At 54.4% G+C, this 17,129-nt stretch overlaps 1 protein-coding gene across 2 annotated transcripts in view; it reads right to left on the bottom strand.

Moving 5' to 3' along the window:
- The window catches only part of SNX29 (sorting nexin 29), a 473,054-nt gene that overhangs the window by 47,224 nt on the left and 408,701 nt on the right, over positions 1-17,129 (bottom strand). For both annotated transcript variants that reach the window (XM_062180202.1, XM_062180203.1), the window contains one exon: positions 7,306-7,446. In XM_062180202.1, the coding sequence (XP_062036186.1) occupies positions 7,306-7,446 (141 nt within the window). The remainder of the gene's footprint in view (positions 1-7,305; positions 7,447-17,129) is intronic.

Genomic DNA, 17,129 nt, shown 5'->3' with positions numbered 1-17,129 from the left:
ATTAAGTGAGAGCAAGAGCAAGAGCGCACAGACAAAATGTCCTTGGCCCAGCGCCTGGCACGTGGTTAGCACTCCATAAACAGCTGCTATTCCTATGAGGCTGGGGCCGCTGACGCGAAGAAGGCTTGTTGATGTTCTGCTAACAGGGATCCGGCTGCCCAGGACACGAGGGAGGGCTCAACACCAGAATTCAAGGCTCCTCTGCGACACGAGATAGTTCCATTTTCTCCGGCTTATGAGGATCAGGCACTTAACTCAAAAAAGCTCCAAAACTCATTACAAAAAAGAATGTCTCAGAAGGTCCAAGGCTGAGAAATTAAATGATGGGAAAGTGCCATAGGGGTGGCTGAGCTTAATAGGACTGGGGTCTGGCGGGGAAGAATGGCTCTCCAAAGAGGCAGTGGAAATCGCATCCCACACTTACAGGATACGCAGAGCCTCCTGGAGCCCAGTCCAGAGACAGCTGCCATGGGGACACCAGGAAGATACAGGCTGGGCCCCACGGTCCTCCATGGCAGTCACCAGGAAAGCAGCCTGCACCAATGGCAGACCCCGAGCCGGAACCTCGGGGTGGGGGTGAGGAGGTAGAGGGTCTGTGAGGAGCTGCTGCTCCTGGGAACTCAGGAGAGGAAAACAGACAGGCACACAGACCACAAACACAGACCGGGGCCAAAGACATATATAGAGACCAAACACACACCTGGACCACACACACGCACACGGACCACAGACACGCACACGGACCACAGACACACAGACCACAGAGAGACACGTGGACCACAGACACACACCTAGACCACAGACACACACAGAACACACACACATGGACCACAGACACACATGGACCACAGACAAGCACACAGACTATAAACATGCACACAGACCACAGACACGCACACAGACTGCAAACACGCACACACACACACACACAGACCGCAGACACACACATGGCCCACAAACACATACCTGAACCACAGACACACACACAGAACACACACACATGGACCACAGACCATAGACACACACGGACCACAGACACGCACACAGACTATAAACATGCACACAGACCACAGACACGCACACAGACTGCAAACACGCACACAGACCACAGACACACACACGGACCGCAGACACACACGGACCACAAACACATACCTGAACCACAGACACACACACAGACCACAGACACACACACAGACCACAGACATGCACACAGACTGCAAACACGCACACAGACCACAGACACACACACAGACCGCACACACACAGACCGCAGACACACACATGGCCCACAAACATACCTGGACCACAGACACACACACGGACCACAGACACACACACAGACCACAGACACACACACAGACTGCAAACACTCACACGGACCACAGACACACACACGGACCACAGACACACACAGACCACAGACACACACATGGGCCACAAACACATACCTGGACCACAGACACACACACAGACCGCAGAGACACAGATTGCAGACATGCACACAAAGTCTGTGCCCCAGCAGGACGGGGGCTGGGGAGGAAGCAGTGCCAGAGGGGGAAACGAGGTGTGGGTGGCAGTGTGGAAGGAGCCGAGCTGCTGCTCATGGGGGCACAGCACTGAGACAGGACTGTGAGGAACGCAGACACAGAGGATGGCAGGCAGGACACACGGGGAAAGGACCCGACTGAGAAATGGCCAAGGGGTACACAAAGACGAGAAAGGGAAGAGGAAACATGAGTGGCTACAACTCACATTCAGACCCAATCCTGCTGGTATCTGGGGAAGTGTGAGTCACAACCACAATGAGTGGGGCCGGCGCTGTGGCTCAGCGGGGTAAGCCCCCACCTGCGATGCCGGCACGTCAGGGCGCCAGTTCGAGTCCCACTGGCTCTGCATCTGATCCAGCTCCCTGCTAAGGCCCCATGTGGCCTGTGTGCGTGTCTGTGGTCCCTGCTGCCCACATGGGAGACCCAGATGGAGTTACAGGTTCCTGGCTTTGGCCTGGACCAGCCCCAGCAATTGGGGCCATTTAGACAGTAAACCAGCAGATCGAAGATCTCTCTCACTCTCTCAGCCTCTGGCTCTTCCTCTCTCTGTCAGTCTGCCTTTCAAATAAGAAAATGAATTAAAAAAAAAAAAAAACCCATGATGAGATACGGTGAGATACCATGGTGAGATACGATTTTGTACTCATTGTGGTGGCAAAATACAAATTTCAAGTCTAACAATGCCACGTATTGTTGAGAATGAAAAGCCACAGGCAATGCCATCCACCTGGCTGGAAGCAAACTGGGGCCAGCACCTTGGAGAGCCATCTGCCAGGTGCAGACAAGCTTGCCTCGTGTACCAGCAACCTCATTCATAGTGTCCTAAGACACAACCTGGCGAAGCGGAGTCTCCAACATGTGGCCAGGAGAGGGGTGCAAGGATGCTCACTGCAACGCTGAAGAGGAAAAAATTAAAAACCACCCAAGTGTCCACCAAAGGAAGGAAAAACAAAGACACCACCTAACAGTCTTGTGACAGAGTATTAAGAAGTACAGGAAAGGGTGAACCAACGGCAAAGGAAGACCTTTCTCTCTGTCTCTCTCTCACTGTCCACTCTGCCTGTCAAAAAAAAAAAAAAAAAAAAAAAGAAGAAGAAGAAGTGCAGGAAAGGTAACAGGCTAGAATGCCATGCACGCCAATGAGCTCATCCCCAAAGTGCAACACTGGTGAAGAATTCGAGTTGTGGAAGGGTACCTAAAGGATTACATCACTATGCAAAGCAGTACAAGAAGACCCCCTCCTGATCACGGTAATAAATCATAAATCACGGACAGGCTGGACTCAAAATGGCCCCCAGCAGGTCCCTACTTATTCAGCTCTATAAACAATGTTAATTTGCTAGACATTAACAGAGAGTGTACCTGGATGGTGCCATGTGACGGTCATTGTGCTCCTCTGTTCTGAGGCACATCTGAACCACTCTGCGGCAGTGTTTTAAGAGCTTAGAAGCCAAGAACACAAACTGGGAATGGCTGCTACAGCTCGGGTGCTGGATGCCTACGCTTTGTCTTTTCTCCCCCCTGTAAGAAGTCATCGCCATCGGATCAGGTTAAATTCACTGGCAGAATCCACCAACGTGGAACAGAGGCGCAGTCAGGAACAGCAAGTCCGCTCTGAGACGCAGACCCACAGAATCGAGGGCTGGCATCCAGCGGAAGACGTTTCGGGAACGTTCATTATGACGCTAGTTGTAACTGAGCCAAACCAGAAGCTTCCACACATGCATCCAGTGTAAAGTGGCCATGTGGGGAGTGAACCAGTGGATGGAAGATCTCTGTCTCTCTCTCTCCCTCTTTTTTAACTCTGCCTTTCAAATAAATAAATAAATCTTAAAAAAAAAAAAAAGGGCAAGGAAACTGACACATGCCAGAAAGTCAAAATAGCTTTAAAAAAATAAACAATAAACAAATTATGTTATATTCACACCACGGAATACTAACACCAACGCAAATGAGCCAACAACTTGCAGTTGCGACAACATGGAGGAACCTTACAGATGCAATGCAGGGGAAGAAAGAAGCCAGACAGAGGGGCACCTGCTATATGAATCCACTTATACAGGTCCTACTACAGGGAAAACTACCCCACGGCATCAGAAGCTGCAACAGCGCCCCCTTGTGGGGAGGAGTGACAGGAAGCAGCTTCTGCTAATGGTCTCCTTCTTGGTCTAGCCCTAATGCGTCTACGGTGTGAACATCCACCACGCCAGGCCATAAGATCACAGCTATGTTATAGCCCAATTTTAAAAACAAGAACGATAGTAACAATCACAAAATCCTCCACTACAAGACGGTAAGAAATCAGAAGGAGGAGGAAGAGGAGAGGATGGAAGAAAGAAGAATCAAGCATGCAGATGCCTGAGTTACTCCAAACAGAAAAACATAAATAAAATAAAATGGAATAAAAACCCAGAAACCAGCCTGGCAAGGCTCCCTGGAGATCTCCACAAGAGCACCTGCTGTCAGCACCCCGCCCCCCACCATGGGGGAGATGAGCGTCACAAACACCGGGGGACTGGCCTGAGGTCACACAACAAGCATGTGCCAGGGGCAGGATCTGAATCCAAGCCAGTGAGACCCTACAGCCCGAACTCTCAGCCTCTGGATCAGACAGCTGGTAAGAGCACATCTGGCCCAGCAACGTGGAGAAGAGGACGAGGGAGATGGAGGCGCTCCCTGTAGCTGGGAGGGATGCTGGGCCCCAAAAGGTGGGATCAGGGAAAACACCAGAATGGCTGCAACCTGAGAGGCTGAAAGTGTTTTTTTCTCCCAGCTAAAGATAACCCAGATAGTAACACACAGCCCTCAAATATTAATGGGAGCACTGAAGGGGAAGGTAGCAATTATTCTCAATTACTCAAGAAGAGGGTAAGAGCTGAGAAGCACTCTTCGAAGTTGTGATTTTAATCAGTTGTCCAACAACGGGAGTGGAAACAGGCAGATGTTACACTGGCTGAGTGCATTCAGAAGGCTCGTGGAGCTCGGAGGAGAGATTAAATAATCACACACAAGTAATCTCACAGCCCCAGAAATATTTTGGACAGCATTTAATGCCCAGCAGAGAGCCAAATGGCTCCTAACTTGTGTCAATGAGGAAAGCAATGGGTTCATCACAGAAACAGAGCCCTCGAGCCTCGCCTGCAAGGACTCCAGCAGGGGAAACAGCCCACAGTGGCTGCTCACTTGGAAGGGAGCTCCAACGCCGTGGTGTGAACACAGCCCGCAACTGTGAGAGCTAGAGCCAATGCCGTGGTTTGAATACTAAGCTTGTGATGGCGAGGGTTGCATCCAATATTAGGGTTTGGACATTTAGACCCTGAACTCATGCCGAAGTCACAGGTTAATTGCACTAGGAAAGTAAAGTTCCACTTAGCTATGGCGTTTTGGAAGTAATGGACTGGACTGGGTGGTCAGGCTGGGGCCCAAGCTACTGCATCCTGGTCACTCTAAGGAGATACAGACATGGACACCTGCACTGCCCATCTCTTGCCACCTCACGCTCTGAGCTGCCTTAGACTCCGTCAGTGAGGCCAGGGCTGAGCCGCTGTGGGCCAACTGATGCTGCACCATGAGCTTTCAAAACTTTCCTTTACAAAGCAGGCTGCCTTGGGCATAGCTGACCAGTACACCCCAGAGGTGCCAAACACATTCTTTCTGTTACCAGCTGCCAGAGACTGCACCATGGATTCCACATCCAGAGCCCTGGAACCAGACACAGCCAAAGGGACCTATCTGGAGCTGGGGAGATTCTCTTGGGCTCCCCAGGCAAGCGCACTGAGGCCGCAGAGTTTTTTCACAAGGGAGAGAGGGTCAGAAGCAGAGGAGAACACAGTACATCGATACAAGGGCAGAGGTCAGAGTGGTGACCGCTGTCTTGGAAGACGGAAGCGGACCGAGAACAGCCAAGAACGCACGTGGCCTCTACGAGCTGGGAAAGGCAAGGGACAGTTTCAGCCCTGAGGCTTCCAGAAGGAAGCAGCCCTGCTGACCCCTCAATGTCGGCCCTGTGGGGCTGCTCGTGGGCTTCCGACCCCCAGAACTGCAAGACAATCCATGTCTGCTATGTGGCCCCCGTATGTGTGGCACCAGGAAACTGAGACGACGGCCACTGCACCCCCCGAACCCCTCGCTTCACTCAGCCTTGCACCAGGACAGCTCTCCCTCAGCAGGAGGCGGACAGGTGCCACGCCAAGGCCACGCCAAGACCATGCTTCCTGCACACCTGAGTGTCTCGCAAAATAAGACGCTGGTTAAGCAGACGTCTGCTGGGTGGCACGCTAAGACAACCTGGCAGGGTCCCGGGAACCGTAAGAGCCTGTAAGACTTTCGTTGGAATCCGTATTCACTTTGTCGCCCTCTTTAGAAAGAACTCTCATACTTCTTGCTACCAACAAGTTGTGCTTTCTGTTTTCCTAGTGTGTGGGTTCAAGTTCCTGTTTCTCTGTAACCGAAGAATGAGGCACAGGTGGGATCTGGGCCTAGGCACAGCTGCTTCAGAACGGCCTGCATTCAAACCCCGTGAGGGGATCAGAAATCCACGCACAGGGTCAGTGGCAACAGGAGTTCCCCGACGGAGTTCCCAATGCCGGGAGTGCATTAGAGAAACACTCGTGCTGGGGTTTGAGGACAAAGGTCAAAGGAAACCCAGCAACGTGCTTCCTGAAGAGGGAACCTAGGGAATTCATCGCACGTGGAACCTGCTCGTAGCTATGCCAGTCCCACACGAGGGTGCTCACGCTTCCTCACGCCTGGGCATCACGCCGAAGGCCCGCTGACCCAGGGGGCAGGGTGTCTGGGCCCCAGCCTGTGAGACAGTGGGTCTGGGGGCAGCTCCCACAGGGAAGGCCGACAGGGCTGCAGAGTCATCTGGGGAACGCCTAAACCCTTCCGTGTGCAGGCCGCCCTCCAGAGCAACTCCATCACAGTGTGGCCACAGGGGGCAGCACTCGGGGGTTTTAAAAGCTCCTGAGGTGACCCTAAGGGCAGCCCCGTTGGGGAACTGCTTCTGTAAATAAGCAGGAGGGGGATAGAACCCCGCCAGCCGGATGGAGCAGACGGCAGGCTCCATGCCAGGCCTGACCTCGGCAGGCTCCACACCAGGCCCTCAGTCCCAGCCCAGCCCCTCCTTGCACAGTGACAACAGCAGGTGTTCCATAAACCCCTCCCAGAAGAATGACAAGAATTAACCAGGAAGCGCAGGGAGAGCCTCGCCTCCTCTCTCAAAGGCACCAGGATGAGTGATCAGAGAGGAACTAGGTCATCCGGAGGAAGCTCCTCTCCTCAGTCACACTCACAAGCCTGGATGGACGCTATGGCCACTGGAAACGTTGTTGGACCACCACTAGGGTAAGCAAGCCAGGCCAAATCCACCTGCCACCTAATCCTAACGAGAGAATGCTACTGGATCCCAGCCACACCCACTCGCGTCCACGCTGTCTGTGGTTGCTTTCGCAGCCATGTTGGCCAGGGTGAGTAATGGCCACTGAAACTTCCTAGCCCACAAAGCCATGCGTGTGGGGCTCTGGCCCCTCACAGCAAGTTCTCCAAGCTCCGTCCTGGAGAAGTGAGAGGACGCATGCCAACAACACATAAGGGTGACTGTCTACGCAGTGGGATTACGGGGGACTATTTTCCTTCTGTATCACTTTTTCTCCCAGCAGCCAACATTTCTTTAAGAAGCATGCATTTCTAAATAATCATCTAAAAACAACACGGGCATAGCACCCGGCTGCCGGGCTCCCCGTGGGGTCAGTACCTTGTTTCCGATGGCCTTCTTGGGTGGGAAGTTGTAGGCCCGCACTTGAGGGTAGGCGTTCTGCAGCTTGTGGTGCAAGCTCCGGAACTCCGTGTACCTCCGGTACACGTTCCACTCGTCGTCCTTGATCCGGATGTAGACCTGCCATGGACAGATGAGAAAGAAAAGGTCAACTTCTCTCGAACCCTCAGGATGGATTTTGGATGGATTTTGGCAATGGAAACCCATGGAAACCAGCTCCGTCACAGCCACGGCCACAGCTGCCTCACGTCATTGGATGCCAGCCCCTGGCAGGGTAGGGACTCCATGGTACTGCATAAACCAATAGGGACAGGAAAGAATGACCGAATCAGAAAGGTTGTGAGGGCAACACGCTGTCTACCGTGTTCCCGACATCAGCAGAGATCAGAGCCCAATCCACAGTAGGGATTTGGTTCTTGTGGTCTTGTCACGGGTGTATTCACAAACACAGCAGAAACAGGTTGCTCCCAAGAGGCTACTCCACCTCCCCGGCCATCAGCTTCCTCCTCTGTAGAATGGAGCTGATGGCAGCGCCTCCCACCCGTGGAGGCCACAGCAGTGCATCGAGGCCGGGAATCTGCAGACCCCTACCAAGATGAGACGGGGCGGATTGGGAGGGGAAGGGGGCTGGGGCTGCAGCTGACAACTCCCATCCTGGACAGAAAGCCGGGTTCACAGGGGATAAGCACAGCTGGGGCACAAGACTTCCTCTTGTTAATCAGGTTGTGACTCTAGGGCTCCCACTCTGGGGGTACAAAACGGGAAAGCTGCTTCATCAGCTCTGTGCAGGCCCTGGCGCCTTCCAGGGACACCAAGCAAGTGCATCGTTAGCAAGTGCACGGCCTGAGACCAGCCTCCGGGGATAAACAGCTCCTGCAGCTGACCACCAATGCATCTCAACACGCAGTTTAGAAGCCTCTTTAACCCCAAGGAGAGGCATCTCTGACGTGCGGGACAAACTCAGTCTCTGCCCGGAGACCACCGGTTAGCCCCAAGTGCAGCCAAGTCCGTGGCACTTTGGTAGGGCAGTCACTGGGACTCTCACAAGATCCTTAGGAACACAAGGAGGATGAAAGATTGATGCCACAAAATGTCAATCGCTCTGTGGAGGTTTCCAGCGGAATCAGGCGGAAAACCAAAAAGCCAATCTATTTCACAGAAGCCCCCAAACAGGGCCAGTGAATGAACGGGATGACAGACAACACGGAATCCTGACCACCCTGAAGAATGAGCCTTACCGGATATGATGCAACTCTGTCCCAGGACAAAATCCAAACAAACCAACACATGAGTATAAGTGTGTGTGTGTGTGGGGGGGGGAATCACAGCACAGCAGGGGCCTTTGGGACAATTACCCAAGGGTTTCATTAATTTGAGCTAGTGAACAAGGTAGGAGGGTTACCGAGGAAACTGCAAGTGGCATCAGACCACACTGAAAGGCCCAGGAGAACTGGGGCAAGGAAGGAGTTCAAGGCGCTGCTCTATTCCACACCCACCAGACCAGCGCAGCTCAGTCTTGGTTGCTGACTGTGTAAAGATGGACTGAGGGACCAACAGTGTGGTGCAGCGGATTAAGCTGCCGCTTGCAATGCCGACACCCCACGTAGGAGCGGGTTCAAGTCCCAGCTGCTCCACTTCCTATCCAGCTCCCTGCTGGTATGTCTGGAAAGGCAGCAGAGGATGGCCCAAGTACTTGGACCCCTGCACCCATGTGGGAGACATGGAAGAAGTTCCCGGCTCCTGGCCTCAGCCTGGCCCAACCCTGCCCACTGTGACCATTTAGAAAGTGAACCAGCAGATGGAAGATCTCTCTCTCTCTCCCCTTTCTGTAACTCTGTTTTTCAAATAATTAGTAATAATAATAAAAAGACAGACTGGAACGTGTTCTAAAAGCAGACCATCTATCTGCTACCCCATGTGGTCTATGAACTGGCATCACGTGGGAGATGTGAGAATGCAGAATCCCAGGTGCCACCTCAACTGTGCTGGCCTGGAGTCAGCCTGCATTTCAATAAGAACCCTATGAAGTGTGAGAAGCATGAGGCCATAGCAGATGGTCTGCCACCAAATTTTCAGAAATAAGATAGAAACAAGGGAGGAAGATGGACCCGAGGATGGTCAAAGTGTCTGAAATCTTTCAGATTCCTGGGAGGGCCATGATGAGAAAGGGGAGAGACCAGCATGGGGTCCCATGCGTCTCCAGGAACCAGATTTCCAGCAGGTAGGAAGTAGAGCAGGAGAAACTTCGGGAGGAAGGAATTTTCCTGCGGGCAAAGCTGTCCAAAAGACAAAGCAGTGACTCCGTTTCTTGCCGACAGGTGTGCGAGCAGGGCTGGATGATGGCTGACAGGACAGTTCTCAGATACGCAGGTGTTTAACAGGGAGGAGTTCACTGGGCCCTTGAAGACATCCCGAAGGGCGGGCTCAGGGAGGTGACGTTTCCACAGCTCCAGACTGAGCGAGCCAGACCAGATAAACCCAGCAGAGCCCCGACTGAGCGAGCCGGACCAGATAAACCCAGCAGAGCCCCGACTGAGCGAGCCGGACCACATAAACCCAGCAGAGCCTGGGGCACAGATGCAGCACCTGGCACGCTCCTTCAGGCCTCCAGAGGGAGAGACATCGACCATTAGCTTAGCTACTCCGGGGCTTTTAGAACACAAAAAGAACCATTCACCCCTACTGTCTGCCCGCTGAGGTTCCAGGGTTTTCGCACCCGCAGCTGAACACAGTCCTTCCGCTCTAACACACCTTGAACGGCCGTAGCTGAGGAGCGGCCAGTTCAAACAGGTGCTGACCACCAGGACGCTCATTACCTAGACCAGGGCGGGCCAACCACAGCTTGTGGGCCAAGCCCAGCTCCGTGTGTTTGCAGCCCTGCTGTCTGTGGCTGCTTTCCCGACACGACGACAGGGGTGTGTAGCTGCCGCCACACAGACCGCACAGCAGGCGAAGCTGGAAAGACTTACTCTCTGGCCTCTTGCAAAATTGGAAAAGAAAAGAAAATTGATGCTGAGTGGCGGAGGTGTTCAGCACTGTGATCTTCCAAGCCCCCGCGCGGCGAGGAGCAGCGCTCCCTGGATCTCCTCGGCTCCTGGTTGGGCTGCATCACCTCTCTGAGGTCCAGGGATCCACGGCCTGCCAAAGCTGCCCTGTGGTGCTGATGAGTGGGTAACCCGCAGAACCTCTGAAGACAAACTCTTCCACCTTTCTGGCCATTTGTTTCTCACAGGCAAAAGGGAGCTGAAAGCAGTGTGTCCCACCCACAGGGGCAGGGGGCGCACTCCAGCGTGTAAGCAACGAAGCTCCACCCCCAATCATTCAGACCACCGTGTGGATGAGACAGGACCCAGCCTGCAGGAAGAACGCGGAGACCAAGGTCACGATCAGGACTCTCAGTTGTCAGTACAGGTGGATAGGTAACACCCAGACGGGACACACCCATCCAGGGCACACGGCTTCTTTATTTGAACCAAGTCGAACCCCGCTAGAGCACACTGGGGGTACAAAACCGTGAGCACCGTTCCTTCTGTCTGTCTTGCACAGGAACATGCAGCAACCACACCGCAAGGGAGACCGGCGATGGGGTCAGAGATCGACGCATTTTTGCCACCAGTGAACGTCAACACACATCTCAAAAACCACCCCCAACATAAGGATCAAAGGAGGCCCCTGGAATGTGAAGACAAATCCGGCCTCTGTGTACTTCCTGGCACGCATTCAAGCGCCAACTGCTGTCACCCAGGGCAGCTCAGTCCCCTCTGCTCCCCCTCGGCCCCCACGTGGGTCCCTCCTCTTCCCCAAACATGCATTCCCGGGCCTGTACATTTCATCCCTAGCCGGCAACTCCCAGATCCATGTCTCTGGCAGGAATCTCTGACGGTAACTCCAGACCCAGACGTCATCTCCTGTAGGCCTCTAAAACTCAGCCCAGCTACATCTGAAGGCAGGATACACCCTGAAAACCCACTCCTTCTCCTGGGACCAGGAGATGAGAGAATTCTAAAGAAGCGCCACTGAACTGATACCATCAAGTCGGCCAAAGCAGGGTGCAGAGGCTGAACTAAGGTGATGACGAAGATGCTGAAGGCCCGCGAGCTGCCCCAGAACCAGGCTGTGGCCGTGGGCCAGCCCTCGTGGGGCATCGCTGGAGTCTGAGCGTGAGGGGCAGGCATGGGCAGAGGGGGCGGAACAGGAGGCCAGGGGAACAGTGGAGGTCCAGCGCTGAGGTCCAGGCAGAGCTTGGGATGCGTGTGGGTGGGATTGGTCCTGTTTTTCAGCAGATGGATGTGGGGGACAGAAGCAGGACTGATCAGACCTGATGCCCAGATTTCTAGCTTCAGCAACTCAGCGGTCCATTTGCTGGGAGGACCAGGTCCCAGGACTGGTGCCAGTTTGCCTGCATTTTCAAATGTTAAGGTCGTAGGGAATGTCTCATCTCAGAAAGGGGCACCCCTCAGCCCTCCGCTTGGTCTAATTGTATCCTGTGTTGGGAGGGACAAGAGACGCTCAAGAACCCAACGCTTGAGAAAGGACCTGGGATACCACGAGGCTGTGCCTCCTGTCCCAAGTAAACCACTGGTGTGGGCATCACCTCCAGCACACGCAGACTCCACCGTGGGAAAGTCTGCCCACGGTCAGCCTGCAGGGGACCCGCAGCCTAGGGGAGCCACCGGACTGAGGACACGAGTAAACGTCCCGGGGAGGGACCACCAGGATTTGATGGCCTGGGGCGGGGGCCAAGGGTCCCCGTAGTGCAGAGCAAAGGACGTGCTCAGACAGAGACGTGCTGCACAGAGGTGTCAGGCAGTCAGCTCCACACACACACCGAGCCGGGCCCTCCGGGGTCGGGCACACACCCGGCAGTCAGCCCCCCCACACCGAGCCGGGCCCTCCGGGGTCGGGCACACACCCGGCAGTCAGCCCCCCCACACCGAGCCTGGCCCTCCGGGGTCGGGCACACACCCGGCAGTCAGCCCCCCACACACACCGAGCCGGGCCCTCCGCACACCGGCTGTGTGGCCTGCTGCACTCTCCCCCCTCCTCTGAGTCTCCACGGCTTCCGGGCTAGGAGGGAGATGATAATACTAGGAGGACTCGGAGAACCCACGTGGTGCCAAATGGGCCTGGAGCCTTAGACGACGCCATGCAACTCTCTGCTGAACAATTCAACACGTGACCGGGACCGCCATCCCAAACAACACAGGGTTGTATTTTTCAAGTCTCTGATCATGGTGATCAACTTGAATGTTAACCCCCTGCAATCATCTGAATGATGTGGCCCTGGCTCGAGCCAGACATCGAGACGGTCAGATTTGGCTCATGAATGACAGCAACCTCCCTAAGTCAGCACTTCTACGACCTACCAGTGATGTGATGTTTTTCAATTTGCTTCTGGGCCTCAGTGTACTCATCTGTGAAATGGGTAGACTCAAAAACCGGTGTGTAGGGGGAGGAGCATTCGTCACTCTGCCTGGCACTCCCAGGAGGTGGCCGCTGCTGCTACTGTGGTGGTGTAGTTGTCGAGATCACTGTAAAAGCATGAAATTCTATAAACTGTGAGCAGCCCTGAGTTTGAAGTCACACCTGTGACTCCAATGCTCAGGAAAGAACTACGCTCTCACTGAGTTTGAGATCCAGGGCCCAGATCGAACTGCACTGCAGCCTAGTAGAACCCTTCACTGGGCCCCTCCCACGGACACTCTGCCTGTCCCATCCTTTTTTTTTTTTGACAGGCAGAATGGACAGTGAGAAAGAGAGAGAGACAGAGAGAAAGGTCTTCCTTTTCTGTTGGTTCACCCCTCAATGGCCGCTCCGGCGGCTGGTGCACCACGCTGATCCGAAGCCAGGAGCCAGGTGCTTCCTCCTGGTCTCCCATGGGGTGCAGGGCCCAAGCACTGGGGCCATCCTCCACTGCACTCCCGGGCCACAGCAGAGAGCTGTGTCCCATCCCTTGTGGGGACCAGGGAGTCCACAGGCCCGGGCAGAGGTGCACCCTTCAGTGTGCCTTGGGAGGAGGTAATTCTCAAGGGGGCCTCTCCCGGGAACGCTCAGCTGTCTCAGCACAGCCCGGGGGACAGGCTCCTGGGGACGCGTGGGGTGCGCACGGATGCCACAGGCGAAGCGGGGACAGAGGTGCTCCCTCACGCCTGTGCTGTCCGTATGCCTGCTCTGCCAGGATCTTCACTCTGAGGCCTCCCAAAGGTGTGCGGCAGCCAGGGTGCTTTTGTGGCACCAGCTTCTGTAGCAGAGCCCACCTGATCAAAGTGGGGGGTGGGGTCACAGAATCCCTGGAGGACCCCTAGGACTTCAGCCTGGGCACCACCTCCCCCCACGCCACCCACAATGCTCTCATATCCTGCTGCCTGGTGCTGCTCAAATCCGATCCCCAAGATACACAGTCACACATGCAACAAAGCACCGTGAAATCCACCACAGGGGGCGCTGCCAGACGGAGGCACAAATGAAGTGATTTCAAACTCCCCGGAAACATAAGCACCAGCCACACCTGCCACACCTGCCACACCTGCCACACCTCCCACACCAGGACAGCATGAGTGAAGCTCCTGTTGGCTGCTGGCCGCTGCACCAGGCCCCTCGCCGCCTCCCCGCACGTCCTCACCTCAATCCACAAAGCACGTGGTGTGAACAGCCCCCTCCCCAGAGGAAGGCCCTCGCCAGAGGGGGCAGGGATGGGGACCCAGGCTTGGCCATCCAAGCCCAGCACTTCCAGTGGAAACCCCCCAACCTTGCCAGCAAGGGCCGGCTTTCAACTCCTCCGAGGCCCAGGCAGCCCTCTCCTGGGCAGGTGGCGTGTCCTCCCGAGGGTCTCCTGGGTGCCAGACCCTCCAATCTCACCCTCCCGTGTGTGCCTTCCCTCCATGGACACCAATGGCCGCTCCTGAACATCAATAATCTCAGCATCTGAACTCAGGAAAGTTTCCCTGCAAACTAAATTGTCCCTGAATCACACTTAACCAAATCACGGGCTTATTGCACTGAAGAATTCAGAGAGCTTAGGCCCCAAATTGTCACTTTTTTTTTTTAATTTAAAGGACTCCCCTTTCCAAATTAAGTTTGCTCAGCTCCAATTTCTTCTGCTTGAGCCATAAAGATAATAATTCCTCAGAGGGACACAAAGAGTCAACCTCTTCCAAGAAAAAAATCAAGTTCCCTTTTAAAGCAAGCAATAAAAAGCCACTTCAAGTCCAATCTCCTTGACTCAGCAAAAGAAAAATAAAACGGGAGGGTAATTTCTGCAGTTGGGATTCAAGCGCCCCACTGGAATCTGAAACCAAAGCCAAAGCCAAGCCATGCCTCCCCTTGCCCAGGAGACTGATCAAGACTCACAGCTACAAATGTACCCCAGACTGCGGGCGGCGCAAGAGGCCTGTGGGTGAGCGGCCAGGTGGACCTGATACTTGGTCGGCTGTCGGCACCGAGGTAGCCCTGGGCTGAAAGTGCAGCTCCACCCCTGGCTAGCCAAGTGATCCTGGGTGGGTTCATCACCTCTTTAAGCCTCGATTCTCCACTTGGGAAATAAGGCGAGCCCTGGTCGCTCTGCCCTAGAGGGCAGAGAACTGTGCGACCGTGTGCAGGCAGCAGTCTGGACATGATGAACACATCTAACCATCAGGGGTTGGCTGTTCCGGGGTACAGCTGCTCACACACACACAGGCAGGAAGAGGGATGTGGGAGGGCAGAGGGACAAGCAGAGAGGATGTAGACATGAATGCTTCTCCTAAGTGGGCTGAGCCCCACGTCTGGTTTAGGGCAGATCTGCCAGGAGCCATCCTTTCACGCCGACCGCCTTGGGGTCTTGGGCGGTCCTGGGGGGGAGGGCGAAGGCTGAGGAAGGCAGGGGCTGTGCAGAGAGGCCTGGGCTCTCATCCCAGCTCCTCCCCCGAGCCGCTGGGATCCACCTCGAGCCTCAGTTCTCTGGCTGATCGCGCTGGGTGGCTGTGCGATGCTGCTGCTCGGCCCGTGCCTGGCAGGCGGGAAGCCATGGCAGCTGGTGATATTGTCATCTCTGTCACCTCCGTCATCGGCTGCCTTTGTGTACATGAACTTCCCTATTAGAGAATTAAGGGTAATTATAGGATGCGCAATCACGAAATTAAAGCAGGTAATTACCATGCCTAATTAATTGTCAAACGCCAGGCAGGGGAAGAAACAGAAGCGCCAGGCACAGCCCGCAGGTCGGGCGGTCAGGAGCCCCTCTGCTTCTAGAACCCGGTCAACAGAACCAGCGGAGCCCCCGGCTGGTTTTCCCAGCGCTGAAACAAAACCTGAGAGGCGTTCCTGGTTCCTGGGGCTTCTGACTCAGAGCGAGGTGTCCCCCTGTGCCGGCTGCCGCCTGCCCAGGCAATTATGCATCACCAGGGACCCCAATCAGAGAACTACTGTAGGAGGAGGGCCTCGGAGGAGGTGATGCCATAAACCTCGGTGGGGATCGGACCCCAGAGGGAACGCTGTCCAAGGCAGGCGGCGGGAGCAGAGAAATAAAGGCGCATTCGTGCACTGCTGGTTTGGAGTCAAAACAGGCTGCCCCTGCTCCCCGCAGGACACGTCAGGCGCCTGGCTCCCCATGGGCAGCTTCCTCTGACTTCTTCACTAGCCAAAATCCTGAGCGTTTTCTTACCCAGACTGCAATATTCAAGAGTGAAAACTGGCACAAAGGGGACTTCAAAAGATTCATGGGAAACGGAACTGAAAGTTTGTTTTGGTACAAAACAAGTTCAAAATCCAAGCACACATTTTCCATTTAAAAAAAGCTGATGGAAAATGTGTACTGTGGAGAAAACACTATGCATACGTTTCAAAAATGTTCTGCATCCAAATAAACTTACTCCACTTATCCATGAACTTGCTGAGGCACTGTTGTGGTAACTGTAGCTCTCTTGGGCTTAAGACAAAAGGACGCACCACTTAGTAGCATTTTTACAGGCAAACATTTGCCACACAGCCCTACGATTTTAGATGCCTTCAAACCGACTCGGGAGCAGTGAAGAACCACGCCCAGCATGATCCAGGGAGTGAGCAGAACCAGAACTGGCCCTAGCTGATGCCTCGCCCAGGGGCTGCCCTCTGCCCGCCTTTGACAAGCATGGAAGCTGTAAACTCCAGAAGATTCCAAGCCCCTTACCGGGACTGCTCCGGGCAAAGACAGGCAGATGGAAAACAGGTTGGCAAAGATTCTTTTACAAATGGCTTTAGGGCCCTAATTCATTTTGCTTCCTTAATAGCCAAGGAATGCAATGATTTGTGTTTTGGTTCGCGGCCTGTGTTAATGTATCCTAACAAAACTTCCCTTTTAATGAGACGGCTTCATGTGTTATTAACTCTAAGTGTCTTCCCTGCTAGAACAAAACGCCTGAATTACTGTATGAGCACGCTGATGGAGGAATATTACCGCAGTCAAACACCAAGGAGAAGATGAACAACTTAGCCAAGGAAACACAGCTCCACAGTTCACCGGGGTAAGCAAATAAGGCAGACTAGCCAAAGAGGAAATGCGGGGCTGGTGCTGTGGCGCAGCTGATTAAAGCCCAGGCCTGCAGCGTTGGCATCCTACATGGGCGTAGGTTCGAGTCCCTGCTACTCCACTTCCAATCCAGCTCCCTGCTGATGGCCTGGGAGAGCAGCTGAGGATGGCCCAAGTCCTGGGCCCCTGAAGAAGCTTTTGGCTGTACAAATCTGTTCAGCTCCAGCCAATACAGCCATTTGGGGAATGAATCAGCAGATGGAAGATCTCTCTCTCTCTCCTGTGTGTGTGTGTGTGGGGGTGTGTGTCTACCTCTCTC

The sequence above is a fragment of the Lepus europaeus genome, chromosome 21 (genome assembly GCF_033115175.1).
Source record: "Lepus europaeus isolate LE1 chromosome 21, mLepTim1.pri, whole genome shotgun sequence".
Taxonomy (NCBI): domain Eukaryota; kingdom Metazoa; phylum Chordata; class Mammalia; order Lagomorpha; family Leporidae; genus Lepus; species Lepus europaeus.
The sequence above is the reverse complement of the archived record's forward strand: the minus strand, read 5'-3'. Positions and strand labels throughout refer to the sequence as shown.